The 21,483-nt window shown below is 40.1% G+C and overlaps 1 protein-coding gene across 11 annotated transcripts in view; it reads right to left on the reverse strand.

Moving 5' to 3' along the window:
• Positions 1-1,027: 1,027 nt before the first annotated feature.
• Positions 1,028-21,483, reverse strand: part of ppp1r16b (protein phosphatase 1, regulatory subunit 16B) — a 99,623-nt gene continuing 79,167 nt past the window's right edge. For 2 of the 11 annotated variants that reach the window (XR_015494430.1, XR_015494431.1), the window contains exons 5-14: positions 20,748-20,893; positions 15,229-15,332; positions 13,337-13,461; positions 12,761-12,886; positions 9,736-9,811; positions 9,137-9,266; positions 8,341-8,479; positions 6,529-7,117; positions 5,353-6,085; positions 4,392-5,297 (exon numbers count right to left, since the gene is read on the reverse strand). Coding sequence is in view for 2 of the 11 variants with exons in the window: in XM_087258284.1 (XP_087114410.1) it covers positions 6,695-7,117; positions 8,341-8,479; positions 9,137-9,266; positions 9,736-9,811; positions 12,761-12,886; positions 13,337-13,461; positions 15,229-15,332; positions 20,748-20,893 (1,269 nt within the window). In the remaining 9 variants the exon portion in view is untranslated. Of the gene's footprint in view, positions 1,392-3,197; positions 7,118-8,340; positions 8,480-9,136; positions 9,267-9,735; positions 9,812-12,760; positions 12,887-13,336; positions 13,462-15,228; positions 15,333-20,747; positions 20,894-21,483 lie in introns of those variants that run through there. The other 9 variants (XR_015494432.1, XR_015494433.1, XR_015944678.1 and 6 more) reach the window with 8 other exon arrangements.

Genomic DNA, 21,483 nt, shown 5'->3' on the forward strand with positions numbered 1-21,483 from the left:
CTTTCCCCTTTGTCCTCTGAATGTAACACTGCTCATTATGGCCAAACAGTTCAATCTTAGCTCCATCAGAGCACAGGACATGTCTCCACACATCAGTCTTTTCCCAGTGTCATTCAGCTAATGGTAATCTGGCTTTGTTGTTGATTCTCCATGTTGTCACAGAAGGAAGCAGTGTGTTTGAGCTTTTCCTTCAACACTATTCTACAGTTGTGCCTCACATTAACTCAAATGTTGTCAATTAGCCAATCAGAAACCTCCAAAACCCTGACATCATCATCTGAGCTTTTCCAGAGGCAGAATAATCTTATTGTGTGTAAACTTGACTTTCAAGAAGAGTTAAAACAATTTCTCAAACAATCTCTCACATTATTCTGCTGTTGAGCAGAACAGAAACACAAGTGATCATCCTCACTTACCTAAAAGAGAACAAGTTTAATCACATTAACATCTGACTTGTTTTAAATGCTTATGTGCCTTTTATACAGTGGACTTCTGCTTTCAACTGTATTTATTCATTCAGATTAGTTTCTATTTCCGAGTTCGCCACAGCGGAATGAACCGCCAACTATTCCAGCATATGTTTTATGCAGCAGATTCCATTAATTTTATTGCAATGAATATAAATAAAGAAACCTCTAGGGGTGACGCAGTGGCGCAGTAGGTAGTGCTGTCGCCTCACAGCAAGAAGGTCGCTGGTTCGAGCCTCGGCTTGGTCAGTGGGCGTTTCTGTGTGGAGTTTGAATGTTCTCCCCGCATTCATGTGGGTTTCCTCCGGTTTCCCCCACAGTCCAAACACATGCGGTACAGGTGAATAAGCTGAATTGTCCATAGTGTATGAGTGTTTCCCAGAGATGGGTTGCAGCTGGAAGAGCATCAGCTGCGTGAAACATATGCTGGATAAGTTGGTGGTTCATTCCGCTGGAGCAACCCCGGATTAGTAAAGGGACTAAGCCGAAAAGAAAATGAATGAATGAATGAATGAAAGAAAGATCTAAAAGAACAGAAGGAAGCCTGTGAGACTCTCAGAAACTGATCAAAATATACAATTTATTGAAAATATGTTAATACAGTGATCAGTGTGTTCCAGTAATTATAAAATCAGTAGTTGTGATGGTGGTGTGACAGTAGAAACGGAAGCAGAATAACGTGAACATCTCTACGTGTGTGTTCGAGCATCACACACAGGCTACAGAATACTGCTTTGTGCTGATCTGGAGTCAGTTCTTCATATTAACACAGTAAATTCAGTCTCTCCGCTCAGATTCCTGCCATTATTTACATTCTTTCCCGCCTTCTGACGCATGAATGCCGTGAGTGTTGCCGAGGAGGCGGGGCTACAGGGGTGGCACTGGAACCTCATTGGCTGATTCTGCTGTCAATCATCTGGAAGACTTTGGCACCCGAGAGCGTCATAACGGAGCAGAACGAAACATGCCAGAAGTGATCATACAGAGAATAAATAATAACTCATCATAATCCCTCCGGCTGATCCACAACTCACACTGACGCTCATAAACAAACTGATCACACCTCACATTCTTTTGCACAAAGAAAAGCTTCGCATTAAGCTCAGAATTAAGCATTTGACCCCTATAGTATCATACAAATGTGCATTAATCTAACACAAAAAAGTGTTGTTAATATTATTATCACGTACAGTTGTATTTCTGTGCATACAATTAACCCCCAAAAATAATAATGTCACACACACAATAAAAGAAACAGGCTTTTCTTTCTGCAAAACTGCTTTGTATGGAAGCATATGAGCAGCAGAATTCATTTTGAAATGTAATGTTTAATATACGGGTCCTTCCTATGCTTTTAGCACTATTTCTGAAGTTATTATGAAGCTTGCTGGATTGTGCATTGTGTTTTTTAATATTGTTAGTACGTTTTTTGTCTCTTTATGTGTTTGTTGTATCATGAAATGCCACTGCCCTAATGTAATTACCCCTGGTGGGATTAATAAAGTTCTTAAACTTAGGTATTATGCAAAATTGCAATGCAATATAATAATATTAACGCTGTCAAAACAATTAATCACATCCTAAATCAAATCACATTAACAAAATATATGTGTGAACTGTATTTTTTAAGTATTTAACTATATTTGTCCATTCATTTTCCTTCATCTTAATCTCTATTTCAGGGGTCACAACAGCAGAATGAACCGACTACTAATCTAGAATATGTTTTACACGGCGAAAGCCCGGAACACCCATACACACTCTCAATCACACACACACTCATACACCACGGTCAGTGTAGTTGATCAGTTCCCCTATAGTGCATGTGTTTGGACTGTGGGGGAAACCGGAACACCCAGAGGAAACCCACGCCAACACGGGGAGAACATGCAAACTCCACACAGAAACACCAACTGACCCAGCCGAGACTCAAATCAGAGACCTTCTTACTGTGAGGCCACAGTCCTGACCACTGAGCCGCCGTGTCGGCCTATATAAATATATGCATGACTATATTGTATACTATATATATGTATATAGTATACAAGGCTTGAACCAGCGACCTCCTTGCTGTGAAGCGACAGGGCAACCATGCCGCCCTAGATGAAAGTTCATATTTCAAAATATTTACATGTGTATTGTAAATATGTAAATATTTATCTAGTGCATGGTTGCACTGTCGCTTCAAAGCAAGAAGGTCGCTGGTTCGAGCCACGGCTGGGTAAGCTGGTGTTTCCCCCACAGTCCAAACACAAGCGCTATAGGGGAACTGAGTAGGCTAATTTGTCCTAGTGTGTGTTTGTGAATGAGTGTGTATGGGTGTTTCACAGTGATGGGTTGCAACTGGAAGGGCATTCACTGCGTAAAACATATCCTGGAATAGTTGGCGGTTCATTCCGCTGTGGCGACCCCAGATTAATAAAGGGACTAAGCTGAAAAGAAAATGAAAGAATGAAACTTTTATCCCGGATGCGATTATGATTAATCAGTTGACAGCACTATTAAATACATACATGTGTTTAGGACTAATTGTACAAATATAATATTTTAATACTGTAATATTTAATATATTGTACAAATATAATATTTAATATTTTAATACTGTAATATTTAATATATTGTACAAATATAATATTTAATATTTTAATACTGTAATATTTAATATATTGTACAAATATAATATTTAATATTTTAATACTGTAATATTTAATATATTGTACAAATATAATATTTAAATAATCATTTTGCTGCCTGCCATTTCTGCTTGTGTGTTACCTATATTAGTTTAATTTGAATATTACAGAGCTCAGCATAATTGAGTACGGCCCATTTCGAAAGAATATTTTAATCCATTTCTCAGTGAATATTGACCATATTCTTCAATGTGGAAGTGCGCTCATATTTTGCGAGTGATTTAGAAACGTATGATTCAGCTGCATATGGGATAAATGGCTATAGGAATAAAAAAAACGGCAGAAAACGGTCAAACTACTTGCTCTACAAACAGGTGTGTGCATGATTATACAGACAAAGCAGAATTATATAATAAGAAAACATCAGTTTGCAACATCCAGCAGCAAAACAAGCTGTTTATAACCTGGAATGGAATGAATGGAAGTGAACATGAGCGGAGATCTCAAGCCAAAACCATTAAAATGGATGCACCTGCTAGTCCGCTGAGAATAAGGTGAACAGGCGATGTGTTTTATTGCATTTAAACAGATTCATTAAACAGATTTATTTATTAAAATTATATTTTAGTCATCAAACATATTAAGCAATCGACAGATTCTACAATTAAATGCAAGCTAAATATTGCAAAAATTTAATTTACAAAAAATTTAATTTGTTTATTTTTTGCTGCTCTTGATTTGTCCTCTTTGGTAAATGTGTATTTAATATTTTTCTCTAACACGTACATTTGGCTGTGCTAGTGTTTGGGCCTTTATTGTAAGCTATTTTGTCAGATGAGCTCTAGATTTGGCTTCAGGACTGACTAATCTAATGTATCTGCACCAATATAATATTGTAGAGCTTCCTATTAAACATATGAGTTTAAAAGAGAGATTTGTGAAGGGTCAACTTACATATGCTGAGCACTGTATATATATATATATAACATACAGCAGGGGTGTCCAAACTCGGTCCTGGAGGGCCGGTGTCCTGCTGAGTTTAGATCCAACTTGCTTCAACACACCTGCCCGGAAGTCTCTAGTGTATCTAGTAAGAGCTTGATCAGCTGCTTCGGGTGTGTCTGATTAGGGTTGGAATGAAACTCTTCGGGACAGTCCTGGAGAGTTCAGCTCCAACCCGAATCAAACACACCTGAACTAATCAGACTCTTACTAGATAAACTAGAAACCTCCGGGCAGGTGTGTTTGGACAGCATTCAAATTATCATGTAATTTATATATTAAAACTGTGTTTAGGCACATGTCAATTATTTAATTTCATTTACATAATCATTTTGCACCAAACTTTGCACATATTAAGAGGAATGTACAGTGAATTACTGAAACACATCACTATTTTATATTGCAGATTACATATTGAAATGAATCTGCTGCTCATCTGCTTCTCTGGCTTTGCTTTAGTGTGACGTGAGTTTAGGAGCCGTCAGATATACTTCATCTGGTCATTATTATTATTATAACACTGCTATAGAAAAATACTGACGTAAAGGACGCGTCTCCATTCATTTGTGCACTTCATCTCTCTGTAAAACAATAAATAATCTTATAGAACAGTGGCTTTATGCACATATACAAATAAATACTGTACACACACACACAAACACACACACACACACAGCAGATTCTCTCTTCTGTACAACATTACACATCAGTGGAAAAGTCAAGCATCGCTCACACATTCAACCTGCACGGCCTGAATGATGTCACTTCCTTCCTCTTCTTGAGCGTTTCTCTGTTCTGTGAGGTTCAGAGAGCGGTCAGGACTGCAAACATCACAGAAGAGCTGCGTCTGAAATCACACATCACTCATGCAGGGTCTGCAAGTTCATTTGACATTTTACTCACATCATGAACTCTCTCACCCTGAGATTCATTAGATGCACACTGCAGATCTGGCCGCTATCTGTACGGGATTTTTGAAGCAGTGAGTGACTCACTGAAGCTGTGTGTTTGATTCACTGAAGCTTTGAGTGATTCACTGAGCAACTCGCTGAAGCTGCGTTAAATTCACTGATGCTTTGTAAGATTCACTAAGTGACTCACTAAACTGTGTTTGATTCACTAAGTGACTCACTGAAGCTTTGTTTGATTGTCTGGGTGACTCACAGAAGCTGTGTTTGATTCACTGAGTGACTCACTGAAGCTTTGTTTGATTCACTAAGTGACTCACCGAAACTGTGTGTTTGGTTCACTAAAGCTTTGTCTGATTCACTAAGTGACTCACTGAAGCTTTGTTTGATTCACTGAGTCACTCACATAAGCTGTGTTTGATTCACTGAGTGACTCACTGAAGCTTTGTTTGATTCACTAAGTGACTCACCGAAGCTGTGCTTTTGATTCACTGTAGCTATGTTTGATTTACTGAGCAATTCACTGAAGCTGTGTGTTTGATTTACTGAGCGAATCACTGAAGTTGTGTTTGATTCACTTAGCGAATCACTGAAGCCGTGTATGATTCACTGAAGTTGTAATTGATCCACTGAATGACTCACTGAAGTTGTGTTTGATTCACTAAGTGACTTACTGAAGTTAAAATTGATTCACTGAGTGACTCACTGAAGCTGTGTGCTTGATTCACTGAAGTTTTGATTGATTCACTGAATGACTCACTGAAGTTGTTTGATTCACTGAGTGACTCACTGAAGCGGTATGTTTGATTCACTGAGCAAATCATTAAAGTTGTGGTTGATTCAATGAAGCTTTTTTTTGATTCACTGAGTGACTTACTGAAGTTGTGTTTGATCCACTGAGCAATTCCTGAAGTTTAGTTTAATTCACTGAACGATTCACTGAAGCTGTGTTTGATTCACTGAATGACTCACTAAAGTTTTGTTTGATTCACTAAGTGACTCATTGAAGTTGTGTTTGATTCACTGAAGCTGTGTTTGATTCACTGAGCGACTCATTGAAGTTGTGTTTGATCCACTGTGCAATTCCTGAAGTTTAGTTTGATTCACTGAACGATTCACTGAAGCTGTGTTTGATTCACTGAGTGACTCACTAAAGTTTTGTTTGATTCACTAAGTGACTCATTGAAGTTGTGTTTGATTCACTGAAGCTGTGTTTGATTCACTGAGTGACTCACTGAAGTTTTGTTTGATTCACTAAGTGACTCATTGAAGTTGTGTTTGATCCACTGAGCAATTCCTGAAGTTTAGTTTGATTCACTGAACGATTCACTGAAGCTGTGTTTGATTCACTGAGTGACTCACTAAAGTTTTGTTTGATTCACTAAGTGACTCATTGAAGTTGTGTTTGATTCACTGAAGCTGTGTTTGATTCACTGTGTGACTCTCTGAAGTTTTGTTTGATTCACTAAGTGACTCATTGAAGTTGTGTTTGATTCACTGAAGCTTTGTTTGATTCACTGAGTGACTCAGTTGCATCGCTTCACTCTCACTCATCTTTGGCGTTGCATTATGGGACAGTAACGTGTCTCCTGTTTACGTGATTTCAGACGCAGCCAAGGATTTGTGAAACCTCCGAGCTGCAGCCCATCAGGCGCTTGGGGTTGTGTGATTGGCCGGTGCAGACCTATGCAATGCAGCAGCAGCTGTGACTCTTGGGATCCTCTTCTTCGATTGGCTGCTTGAACCTCAGGAGGGGTGGGTCTCCGCTAGCAGGTGTGAAGTAAACCGCGCTGCCATTGGACGAGACGAGTGGCATGCGGGGGTCGTCAGGGAGGGGCTTAGAGGAGCCGTTGCCTAGGTGACCATTGAGGACGGGGTGATGCAGGAGTTTGGCGGCGGCGGCAGATCGCTGCTTCTTCAGTTCTGACAGAGTCTGAGCCTTCAGCTTGGGCTCCTCAGCGGAGGTCACAGGGTCACCGGGGACAGGAGGGGTCATGGGGTCAGGAGGGGTCAGTGGGTCACCGTTTGGAGATGGACTGGAGATACAGCCATTCTGTCCACTGTCTTTCAGGATGCCTGGAGATTGAGGGCCCTCAGTAGGCTGCATCTGCACACACACAAGCAATGTCAAGTGTACACTGATTATTTAGCGAATCATTCAGTGTATGTATTTATTTATTTTATTTTATTTTTTTATTATTCATTAATTATTAATGGCATTTATTTATTTATTAAGTAATTAATTTATCTATTAATTCATTTATTTATTCATTCATTATTTTATTCATTTATTAATTAATCTATTAATTTATGTATTTGTTTATTTATTAATTATTCAATTTATTTATTAGTTTTTTATTTAACTAATTTATTAATACATTTATTTATTATTTCATTCATTCATTTATTTATTTATTTATTTAGTTATTCAATTATTTATTTATTAATTATCTAATTATTAATTATTTTATTTATTTATTTATTAAATATATTTAAATATACATTAATATATTTATCAATTAGATTATTTATCCATTTATTTACTAATTTATTTATTCATTTATTAATTTATTTATTCGTTTATTAATTAATTGTTTGTTTATTTATTCATTTATTTATTTATCTATGTAAATTCGCGCAAAATATATATTTATTCACAGTTTATATTAAGTTTAGTAATATAATTGACTTTTTGTTTACATAACTTATGTACAATACAGTTGATCAAGTTATATTTTCTGTCCAACAGTAGAGATATTAAATGAAAGACTTGCTTTGTTCACTAAACATCTTTGTTCACTAATTGCATCTGCATTGTAAACTTTAAATGAAATAGTTACTTTAAGTGTTTAGTTACTGAACTCCCAAAATCAAACTTTGAACTAAATTCTGTGCAGAAAGAGCTGGCCCTGATAATGAGGAATAAAGTAAATAGTTACAGTAATTAAACCACTTTCCATTGAAAAAGTAAACAGTTTTATAGGTCACTTAATTACAGTTACTTATACTTGCCTTAATCACTGTAAACACATCTAAGAGATCTGTATAAACCAATTCAGAGAAGCAGAGAAACACACACTGCAGAACAGCCTTCATCATTTATCAAGACAACTGGATATAGTTCACCCAAACATGAACATTCACCCACTGTTTACTCTCCCTCAAGTGGCTATTCTGATTGTTAAGGGAAAAACAAATACTATAGAAGTCAATGGTTACAGGTTTCCAACATTCTTCAAAACATCTTCTTTTGTGTTCAGAAGAAAGGAAAACTGCTAATAATCATTATGTTGCTGATGAAAGCAAAGTGTGTGTGTGTGTGTGTGTTACCGTGTGGCTGTTCTCCTGGTCAGACTCTCGCTCTCGTTCTTCTTTTTCTCGTCCTCCTCTCCACACGATGGCTTCAGTCTGATACTCTTTCCTGCACAGATTGTGTCTGTCGGAGAGACTCGCCCGCCGCACCACTTTCCTGGAACACACACACGCAGAGACACACATTCAGCTCAACACATGCAGATGCTCACACTGATTGAGTACATGCAAAAGAAGATCCTCTTCAGTGTGTGTGTGTGTGTGTGTGTGTGTGTGTGTGTGTGTGTTTGTGTCTGGCTGTGTATCTTTGCGAGTGTCCAGCAGGTGGTGTGTGTGAGCACATGCAGTGAGTGTGTCTGTCCAGCAGGTGTCAGTGTATGTCCAATATTTATGCAGGGTATATATATTTGTGTGTGTGTGTGTGCGTCTGTGTGTGCGTGCTGGCATTTGTGTGTTCATGTTTTGATATAGTCTTTGGGACTGTGCATTAATGTTTGTGTCTGAATATGTGGTTGTGTTCATGTTTGTGTGTTTACGTGTGTGTGTGTGTGTGTGTGTTTGCATGTGTTTAAATGTGTGTGTGTGTGTGTGTGTGTGTGTGGTTGTGTGCATGTTTGTGTGTGTTCATATGTGTGTGTGTGTGGGAGTGTGAGTGTTTGCATATGTTCAAATGTATGTGTGTGTGTGTGTGGTTGTGTGCATGTTTTTGTGTGTATGTGTGTTTTTGTTAGCTTTTTTCATGAGTGCATGTGTGTCTCCATTTGTGCATGTGTGTCTCCATTTGTGCATGTGTGTGTGTGTGTGTGTGTGTTACCCGCGGCTGCCTGCGCTGCTGGTTCTGCGGCACAGTGACGTTTTGTGCTTCAGTTGTGACTTCATGATGATGTCGTGTTTGTGCTTCAGCTCCAGAAGATGATTCCTGAACTCCTCATCCTCACACAGATCTACAACCACACACACACACACACACCAAATATGCACCAAATATTATTGTCTATATTCACTGCCGCCTGTATGGCTTCTTACAGTGCTGACTAGTGGTTTAAGTAGTGTGTGTTTAGGTGTGTGTGCATTTGTGTCTGAGTGTGCATGTGTTAGTGTATTTGCAGGTTTGTGCATATGTGTTTGAGTGTGTGTGCGTGTGTGCGCGTGTTTGCATCTGCTCATATACTGTAGATGTGTGTGTAATTAGAGAAACTGATCAAAATATAAATCTTCTAAAGGGGGCGTGGTCATTTATGCTGAGCACTGTGTGTGTGTGTTTGTGTGTGTATAATACACAACATTAGTCTGATATAATGAGCCAGACGCTCTGGAGTCTGTGGTTCAGACCAGAAACCTTCAGATCAGAGAGTGTGTGTGTGTGTGTGTGTGTGTGTGTGTGTGTGTGTGTGTGTGTGTGTTTGTGTTCACCTATAGGCGTCTCCTCCATGTAGGTCTTGGCGTTCAGACTGGCTCCATGAGAAACCAGCAGCTCCGCCACTTGAACCTGCAGCAGGAGACATGCTAATTAATATTCATTAGCGCTGCAATTAGCATAATTTATTCACATTATTCCTCCAACCCAGAGGTGGAAAGTAACAAAGTACAAATACTTCGTTACTGTACTTAAGTGGATTTTTCTGTATTCAGTACTTTACTCCACCATTTATTTTTATGACAACCGTTTACTTTCACTCCTTACATTTTTAATTTTATTTCTGAAGCAACATCTCAAGACCTCAGCCAGGACATTACAACTTGGCCTCAAATGTCTCTTCCAAACACACCATGAGCCTAAGCACACAGCCAAATGAGTTCACATGTGCTTTAGGGGCAACAGAGTGAATGTTTTGGAGTGGCCATCACAAAGCCCTGATCTCAATCCTATAGAGAATGTGTGGGCAGAGTTGAAAAAGCTTGTGTGAGCAAGACAGCCTACAAATCTGACTCAGTTACAGCAATTCTGCAGGAGGAATGAGCCAAAACTCCTGCAAACTATTGTGGAAGCTTGTGGAAGGAGACCCAAAACATCTGACCAAAGTTAAACAGTTAAAAAGCAAAACTAAAATATACCAAGGAAATGTGTGTAAACTATTGACTGACTAGAAATTAATAATAAATTCTCTCATTATTCTGGCATTTAGCAAATGTAAATCATTTAATTAATACTAACAGACCTAAAATAGTAAACGCTTAGTATCATTTACCATCAGACACTTTAAAAAAAATGGTTATGCTCCTTTTTTAGAGTATATGTAAACTTCTGCTTTCAACTGTATATATATGTATATATATATATATATATATATATATATATATATATATATATATATATATATATATATATATATATATATATATATATATAAAGTGTGTATATACTGTATAATGTAAATATTAGGGGTGTAACGATACACCAAAGGCATAATTCAGTTTGGTTCATGGTTTTGGAGCCATGGTTCGGTTCGGTTCTGTTCAGTTGGGTTTCTGTTTGCTGTGGGGTTAGGGTTGATGTCATCTTAACAGCAGTGCTAAGGAACAATAGATTCACTAAATAACAAGAACATCTTAACTTTTTCTTTATCAACTTTGCCATCAGATTTTAGTACAGTCAGGATACACGAGTAAACAACTAAAATTAAATAAATACCTCCAATATAGACTAGGCAGAAAAAACTATTCTCTTTAGTGCAGCCATCGTAACTAAGTAAAGTAAAATGAAATAAAAAACTGCAGTGTAGACTAGTGACAGATCAACAGGCTTGTCCTCTCTGAGGACATTAGGAATATTCAATGAAGTTTTCAGTTCTTCTTCGAGAACATCATCATGTCCACATTCTCAGGTGAGAGGCTGTGCAGACACAGACATAATGCTCAGTTTTGATTATCTAAGTTTTCATTTAGATAGATGGGGTTCTGATTAAATTAATGATAAGATATACATATAATGTGTTGTTCAGTGTTTTTACATGACATATTCACCAGTAAAATACAGTGCAGTTTAGTCTGTTAGGGTTGTAGCGGTATACAGGTGGTATTTTTGCCTCCCGTTCTCTCTCTCTTTCTCTCTCGCTCGCTCTCTCCATTTCTGTAGGTCCGCCTTCACGACAGCTGATTGGTCAGGAGACCGATCTATCATCATTGGGTGACGTGGCGCGGGGATATAAAAAGCCAGTCAGGAAGAGCGGGAGAGAGCGCGGTTTTTCCTCTGATCTGGTTTTTGGTGTGTTTTGCTGGCATGATTGTGATTTTCGTTGTTTTTGCTTTGCTTTCATTTGGGTAAAATTATTTTGCATGACTTTTGCCCACTTTGAGAAGTTTTTGCACATTGTTTTTCCTGATTGATTGACTGTTAGTTATTTTTTGGCTCAGCTCTTTCCGTCATATTGAGCTTTACCTCCTCAAGTTCACTCTTTTCTCAGAGTGAGGTGGACAGGGAAGATGTCGTATGACTTCCATTTTGCAAACACGTAGATAATGTATTGTTAAAGACATCAGGTAAGAGAGGAACGCCATCTTTGTTTCTATTTGATTCTACAGTTCAGTACAGGGAAGAATACAGCACTGAAGACTTTTCTTATCATTAGTTAGTGAGGTTAGGGCTCATTCATGAGTTAGAACTGTTTTTTATTTTCTTTCTTTTGCTTGGCTTCACTATCGTCCCCTTACTCGAGCTGAACTCATTTTTGTTTGATATTTTTGTTTGAATTTGCTACTTTATTATATTATTTTTATTAGTGTAAATATTCCTCTTTTTTGTATATATCTGGGCATTATTCTGCTTTCACTTTTGTACATTAAATACTTTTGTTGGCAGTTCTGTTGTCAGTCTTTTGCTTACACCCTCACATGGTGAAATTTCCACACGTTTTAGATGTTATTCCTTATAAGTGAGTTTCGTGAAAGTTACGACAGATAGTGTGCGCTTTGTCTACGACATGAATTTCATTCCTGTACTCCACTAAAAAACCAAAATGTTCCCACACAGGCGACTTAACTGTGTCTGGGGGATCTGCAATCTCAGTACTGTGAAGCAGCCATCCTGCGTATACAGTAGTAACCGAATGTGATCGCTCACTCAAGTCACATGACATGGAAAAACGAACTTTATAATATAATATTTAGAACTAAAGCTCATCATTACTGATACAATTTAATCAAACATGATCAAATAAAGATGTTTAAATTGGTTCAATTAGGGACAAGTGACGTCAACCTCAACAATGGGCAGCAGTGGGCTTGAGAGTACCGCAGTACGCCACGAGAGTTTCACGATGTGTATCATGGTTGTTGTATCGCGATATTTTGGTATGGTTTGTAATATCGTTACACCCCTTATATATATATATATATATATATATATATATATACACACAATTATTTAAAAATTATATGCATTAAATGCTATAAATATTTGTAGAATGTAGAGTGTGTGTGTGTGTGTGTGTGTGTTGACCTGTCCCCAGCATGCAGCAGCGTGCAGTGGTGTCCATCCGTCTGAGTCTCTCATGTCTGATCGAGCTCCGGCGTCTAAGAGCAGCTCTGCAGCCTGAGTATAACCGTTTGCTGATGCGATGTGCAGCTGAAAACACACACAAATACACACACACACACACACATGCATATATTTCGTAAGTATGTGTGTTTAAGTGTGTGTGTGCACATGTGTATGTGTGTCTATGACTGAATGTGTGTGTTTGTGTGTGTGTTTGTATATGCGTGTGTGTGTGTGTGTGTGTGTGTGTATGTGTGTGCGTGTATGCATGAGTGTGTATCTACTGAAAGTGTGTGTGTGTATGCATGTATGTGCAAGTGTGTGTCTGTCTGCTACTGAATGTGTGTGTGTGTGTGTATGACTGAGTGCGTGTGTATGTGTTTGTGTGTATGCATGTATGTGTATGTGCATGTGTGTGTATGTCTGTGTGTGCGCATGTATGCGTCTGTGCATTTATGCATGGGTGTGTCTGTCTGTGACTGAATGTGTGTGTGTCTAAGTTAGTATCTGTCTGTGTATGACTGAATGTGTGTGTACCAGCGTGGCCCCCTGTGAGTCGTGATGGTTGACGTCCGCTCCCTCCTGCAGGATCTTCTGAATATCTCCCAGCATGCTCCGCTCCACTGCCGCTCTCGTCTCATTGATCATCTCCTGCGTGATGCCTGTCATGATTGGACAATACAGCTGTCAATCAAACAATCAGACCAATAATCAGAATAATACCCAGCAGGCTTGACTCTAATGAACCCGCAGAGAGTAAATGATGTTAATAACACACTGTCAGACTGCCTGAGTGAAGATGCACACAATAATCACACTGTTTTATTCTGTTCATGGCAGAATCAGACCAAAAAGCACAACCTTTCTAAATCTGGTCCTTTGTTAGCTTCTTAGTATTTAAAATGGCTATTTAGAATTATGTCTATATTTTGTACATCCCCATACTGTGTGTGTATGTGTGTGTGTAATCAAACTGTGTTTTATATGATGCAAAAGCGATATACACTCACCGGCCACTTTATTAGGTACACCTGTCCAATTGCTCGTTAACACTAATGTCTAATCAGCAGCTCAATGCATTGGCATGTAGACATGGTCAAGAGGATCTGCTGCAGTTCAAAGTGAGCATCAGAATGGGGAAGAAAGGGGATTTAAGAGACTCTGAACGTGGCATGGTTGTTGCTGCCAGACGGGCTGCTCTGAGTATTTCAGAAACTGCTGATCTACTAGGTTTTTTACGCACAACCATCTCTAGGGTTTACAGAGAATGCTCCGACAAAGAGGAAATATCCAGTGAGCGGCAGTTCTGTGGGCGCAAATGCCTTGTGGATGAGGCCAGAGGTCAGAGGAGAATGGCCAGACTGGCTCCAGCTGATAGAAAGCCAACAGTAACTCAAATAAGCACTCGTTACAACCGAGCTCTGCAGAAGAGCATCTCTGAACACACAACACGGCCAACCTTGAGGCGGATGGGCTACAGCAGCAGAAGAGCACACCGGGTGCCGCTCCTGTCAGCTAAGAACAGGAAACTGAGGCTACAATTCACACAGACTCACCAAAACTGGACAATAGAAGATTGGAGAAACGTTGCTGCTCTGATGAGTCTCCATTTCTGCTGACACATTCAGATGCTCGGCTCAGACAACATGAAAGCATGGATCATCCTGCCTTGTATCAGCGGTTCAGGCTGGTGGTGGTGGTGTAATGGTGTGGGGGAGATTTTCTTTGGGTCCATTAGTACCAATTGAGCATCAACGCCACAGCCTACCTGAGTATTGCTGCTGACCATGTCCATCCCTTTATGAGCACAGTGTCTCCATCTTCTGATGGCTACTTCCAGCAGGATAACGCAGCATGTCATAAAGCTCAATCATCTCAGACTGCTTTCTTGAACATGACGATGAGTTCACTGTACTCAAATGGCCTCCACAGTCACCAGAGCTCAATCCAATAGAGCAGCTTTGGCATGTGGTGGAACGGGAGATTGGCATCATGGATGTGCAGCCGACAAATCTGCAGCAACTGTGTGATGCTCTCATGACAATATGGAGCAAAATCTCTGAGGAATATTTCCAGTAGCTTGCTGAATCTATAACACCAAGGATTAGGGCAGTTCTGAAGGCAAAAGGTGTTCAAATCCGGTACTAGTAAGGTGTACCTAATAAAGTGGCCAGTGAGTGTACATGGTTAAAATTATATAACCTATACATTATATAAGCTATAAACATGGTTGAGCTCTGCAGTATAGTGGGCATCCAGGAGCACTATTTTTGTAATGTACATATTATATTTTAAAATGACTATTTTTCACTGAAGAAGTGATATTAGACACTTCTACATCATTAATAATATCATCATAAAGAATATCGTTACTGCCCATCCCTATTCTCCAATCAGATTCAGCAAGTGTTGTGATCACTGAAGCTGACCTCTGTTGGCCATGGCGGTCTCGATGATGTCCAGCGTAGGGTCGTCCTCACAGAGGTCATAGGGCATGTTCCCGTCAGAGTTCACTGCTAGCAGATCAGCACCACTAAACACAGACAATACACAGTTTAAATATACAGATGATCCTAGAATTGCAGGTTCATTTTGCTTCTCAATTTTAAATCTATTATTTTTCAAAAACTTTAATAATGAACAGTAACACATTACATCAAGTTTTCTGTAAAAAATGTTTAAATGTGTATTTACAGACATCTCTTGTAAATATGAGCTTATTTGCCTATTTTGAATCATACATCCAGCTTCAATTACCCCTCATCATATAATTAAATAAAAAAATTTGTGTTATCCTCATCTCTATTATTATCAACTTAGTTATCGTCAACTCTGTCACGTCACACTGTAATCGTCAACTCTGTCACCATCACACTGTAATCATCAACTCTGTCACGTCTCACTGTAATCGTCAACTCTTTCACGTCAAGCTGTAATCATCAACTCTGTCACCATCACACTGTAATCGTCAACTCTGTCACCATCACACTGTAATCATCAACTCTTTCACGTCAAACTGTAATCATCAACTCTGTCACCATCACACTGTAATCGTCAACTCTTTCACGTCACACTGTAATCGTCAACTCTGTCACCGTCACACTGTAATCGTCAACTCTTTCACGTCACACTGTAATCGTCAAGACTGTCACCATCACACTGTAATCGTCAACTCTTTCACGTCACACTGTAATCGTCAACTCTTTCACGTCACACTGTAATCGTCAACACTGTCACGTCACACTGTAATCGTCAACTCTTTCACGTCACACTGTAATCGTCAATTCTGTCACGTCACACTGTAATCGTCAATTCTGTCACGTCACACTGTAATCGTCAACTCTGTCACCATCACACTGTAATCGTCAACACTGTCACGTCACACTGTAATCGTCAACTCTTTCACGTCACACTGTAATCGTCAACTCTTTCACGTCACACTGTAATCGTCAACTCTGTCACCATCACACTGTAATCGTCAACACTGTCACGTCACACTGTAATCGTCAATTCTGTCACGTCACACTGTAATCGTCAACTCTTTCACGTCACACTGTAATCGTCAACTCTTTCACGTCACACTGTAATCGTCAACTCTGTCACCATCACACTGTAATCGTCAACTCTTTCACGTCACACTGTAATCGTCAACTCTGTCACCATCACACTGTAATCGTCAACTCTTTCACGTCACACTGTAATCGTCAACTCTGTCACCATCACACTGTAATCGTCAACTCTGTCACGTCACACTGTAATCGTCAACTCTTTCACGTCACACTGTAATCGTCAACTCTGTCACCATCACACTGTAATCGTCAACTCTTTCACGTCACACTGTAATCGTCAACTCTGTCACCATCACACTGTAATCGTCAACTCTGTCACCGTCACACTGTAATCGTCAACTCTGTCACCATCACACTGTAATCGTCAACACTGTCACGTCACACTGTAATCGTCAACTCTTTCACGTCACACTGTAATCGTCAACTCTTTCACGTCACACTGTAATCGTCAATTCTGTCACGTCACACTGTAATCGTCAACACTGTCACCATCACACTGTAATCGTCAACACTGTCACGTCACACTGTAATCGTCAACTCTTTCACGTCACACTGTAATCGTCAATTCTGTCACGTCACACTGTAATCGTCAATTCTGTCACGTCACACTGTAATCGTCAACTCTGTCACCATCACACTGTAATCGTCAACACTGTCACGTCACACTGTAATCGTCAACTCTTTCACGTCACACTGTAATCGTCAATTCTGTCACGTCACACTGTAATCGTCAATTCTGTCACGTCACACTGTAATCGTCAACTCTGTCACCATCACACTGTAATCGTCAACACTGTCACGTCACACTGTAATCGTCAACTCTTTCACGTCACACTGTAATCGTCAATTCTGTCACGTCACACTGTAATCGTCAACACTGTCACGTCACACTGTAATCGTCAACACTGTCACCATCACACTGTAATCGTCAACACTGTCACGTCACACTGTAATCGTCAACTCTTTCACGTCACACTGTAATCATCAACTCTTTCACGTCACACTGTAATCGTCAATTCTGTCACGTCACACTGTAATCGTCAACTCTTTCACGTCACACTGTAATCGTCAATTCTGTCACGTCACACTGTAATCGTCAACACTGTCACCATCACACTGTAATCGTCAACACTGTCACGTCACACTGTAATCGTCAACTCTTTCACGTCACACTGTATTCGTCAATTCTGTCACCATCACACTGTAATCGTCAACACTGTCACGTCACACTGTAATCGTCAACTCTTTTACGTCACACTGTAATCGTCAATTCTGTCACGTCACACTGTAATCGTCAACTCTTTCACGTCACACTGTAATCGTCAATTCTGTCACGTCACACTGTAATCGTCAACTCTTTCACGTCACACTGTAATCGTCAATTCTGTCACGTCACACTGTAATCGTCAACTCTGTCACCATCACACTGTAATCGTCAACTCTTTCACGTCACACTGTAATCGTCAACTCTGTCACCATCACACTGTAATCGTCAACTCTTTCACGTCACACTGTAATCGTCAACTCTTTCACGTCACACTGTAATCGTCAACACTGTCACCATCACACTGTAATCGTCAACACTGTCACGTCACACTGTAATCGTCAACTCTTTCACGTCACACTGTAATCGTCAATTTTGTCACGTCACACTGTAATCGTCAATTCTGTCACGTCACACTGTAATCGTCAACTCTGTCACCATCACACTGTAATCGTCAACACTGTCACGTCACACTGTAATCGTCAACTCTTTCACGTCACACTGTAATCGTCAATTCTGTCACGTCACACTGTAATCGTCAACTCTGTCACCATCACACTGTAATCGTCAACACTGTCACGTCACACTGTAATCGTCAACTCTTTCACGTCACACTGTAATCGTCAATTCTGTCACGTCACACTGTAATCGTCAACTCTGTCACCATCACACTGTAATCGTCAACTCTTTCACGTCACACTGTAATCGTCAACTCTGTCACCGTCACACTGTAATCGTCAACTCTTTCACGTCACACTGTAATCGTCAAGACTGTCACCATCACACTGTAATCGTCAACTCTTTCACGTCACACTGTAATCGTCAACTCTTTCACGTCACACTGTAATCGTCAACACTGTCACCATCACACTGTAATCGTCAACACTGTCACGTCACACTGTAATCGTCAACTCTTTCACGTCACACTGTAATCGTCAATTCTGTCACGTCACACTGTAATCGTCAATTCTGTCACGTCACACTGTAATCGTCAACTCTGTCACCATCACACTGTAATCGTCAACACTGTCACGTCACACTGTAATCGTCAACTCTTTCACGTCACACTGTAATCGTCAATTCTGTCACGTCACACTGTAATCGTCAACTCTGTCACCATCACACTGTAATCGTCAACACTGTCACGTCACACTGTAATCGTCAACTCTTTCACGTCACACTGTAATCGTCAATTCTGTCACGTCACACTGTAATCGTCAACTCTGTCACCATCACACTGTAATCGTCAACTCTTTCACGTCACACTGTAATCGTCAACTCTGTCACCGTCACACTGTAATCGTCAACTCTTTCACGTCACACTGTAATCGTCAAGACTGTCACCATCACACTGTAATCGTCAACTCTTTCACGTCACACTGTAATCGTCAACTCTTTCACGTCACACTGTAATCGTCAACACTGTCACCATCACACTGTAATCGTCAACACTGTCACGTCACACTGTAATCGTCAACTCTTTCACGTCACACTGTAATCGTCAATTCTGTCACGTCACACTGTAATCGTCAATTCTGTCACGTCACACTGTAATCGTCAACTCTGTCACCATCACACTGTAATCGTCAACACTGTCACGTCACACTGTAATCGTCAACTCTTTCACGTCACACTGTAATCGTCAATTCTGTCACGTCACACTGTAATCGTCAACTCTGTCACCATCACACTGTAATCGTCAACACTGTCACGTCACACTGTAATCGTCAACTCTTTCACGTCACACTGTAATCGTCAACTCTGTCACCATCACACTGTAATCGTCAACTCTTTCACGTCACACTGTAATCATCAATTCTGTCACGTCACACTGTAATCGTCAACTCTGTCACCATCACACTGTAATCGTCAACACTGTCACGTCACACTGTAATCGTCAACTCTTTCACGTCACACTGTAATCGTCAACTCTGTCACCGTCACACTGTAATCGTCAACTCTTTCACGTCACACTGTAATCGTCAAGACTGTCACCATCACACTGTAATCGTCAACTCTTTCACGTCACACTGTAATCGTCAACTCTTTCACGTCACACTGTAATCGTCAACACTGTCACCATCACACTGTAATCGTCAACACTGTCACGTCACACTGTAATCGTCAACTCTTTCACGTCACACTGTAATCGTCAATTCTGTCACGTCACACTGTAATCGTCAATTCTGTCACGTCACACTGTAATCGTCAACTCTGTCACCATCACACTGTAATCGTCAACACTGTCACGTCACACTGTAATCGTCAACTCTTTCACGTCACACTGTAATCGTCAATTCTGTCACGTCACACTGTAATCGTCAATTCTGTCACGTCACACTGTAATCGTCAACTCTGTCACCATCACACTGTAATCGTCAACACTGTCACGTCACACTGTAATCCTCAACTCTTTCACGTCACACTGTAATCGTCAATTCTGTCACGTCACACTGTAATCGCCAACACTGTCACGTCACACTGTAATCGTCAACTCTTTCACGTCACACTGTAATCGTCAACTCTGTCACCATCACACTGTAATCGTCAACACTGTCACGTCACACTGTAATCCTCAACTCTTTCACGTCACACTGTAATCGTCAATTCTGTCACGTCACACTGTAATCGCCAACACTGTCACGTCACACTGTAATCGTCAACTCTTTCACGTCACACTGTAATCGTCAACTCTTTCACGTCACACTGTAATCGTCAAGACTGTCACCATCACACTGTAATCGTCAACTCTTTCACGTCACACTGTAATCGTCAACTCTTTCACGTCACACTGTAATCGTCAACACTGTCACCATCACACTGTAATCGTCAATTCTGTCACGTCACACTGTAATCATCAACTCTTTCACGTCACACTGTAATCGTCAATTCTGTCACGTCACACTGTAATCGTCAATTCTTTCACGTCACACTGTAATCGTCAATTCTGTCACGTCACACTGTAATCGTCAACTGTTACCGTCAACTCTGTCACCATCAACTCTGTACTGATCAACTAAAATATGTTTTATATCATTCCAGTTTGGTAAATGAATATGTTTGAAATGTATCTGTGACAGTGTCGTGTTGAGGAATAATCAGACAGGAGACTCACTGCTGGATGAGGATTTTGACCAGGCCGGTGTGTCCACATGTGGCTGCGGCATGCAGCGGTGTCCAGAGCTCGTTGTCCTGAGCGTTTACAGTCGCACCATGAGTGAGCAGAATCTGCACCATCTCCTCATAGTTATCAATGCAACACTGACACAAGGAGAAGAACACAAGAGAACAGGATTCAGATAATGCTCACTATCCAGAGCAACGTTTTAATAATTTAATAAAAATATGAATAAAACCAATAAAAATAAGACTGATGAACACTGATTTTGTAAAAAGAAAGAAAGAAAGAAGACGAAGCTGTTGGAAATGAACATGTGAGAAGGTGTGTTATGATGCGTGTTGTGATGTGTGTGTTGTGATGTCTACGTGTTTGTGTTGTGTGTCTGTGTGTGTTGGGAGGGTGTGCTCATATGCAATTAAGTGTTTTTGTGCGATTGTGTGTTTTGAATAGTGTGTGTGTGTTGTTATATGTGTTGTGACGTGTGTTGTGATGTCTATGTGTGGTTTATGAGGACATGCCTTGTTTCTTTGCAATTAGAAAAATGTTCATTTGTTCACTTTCCTTCTGCTTAGTCCCTTTATTCATCAGAGGTCACCACAGTGGAATGAACCGCCAACTATTCCAGCATGTTTTACGCAGCGGATGCGCGTCCAGCCACAACTCAATACCGGGAAACACCCATACACTACAGCTATGTAGTTGATCAATTCCTCTATAGCGCATGTGTTTG

The sequence above is a fragment of the Danio rerio genome, chromosome 6 (genome assembly GCF_052040795.2).
Source record: "Danio rerio strain M-AB ecotype USA chromosome 6, GRCz13ab, whole genome shotgun sequence".
Taxonomy (NCBI): domain Eukaryota; kingdom Metazoa; phylum Chordata; class Actinopteri; order Cypriniformes; family Danionidae; genus Danio; species Danio rerio.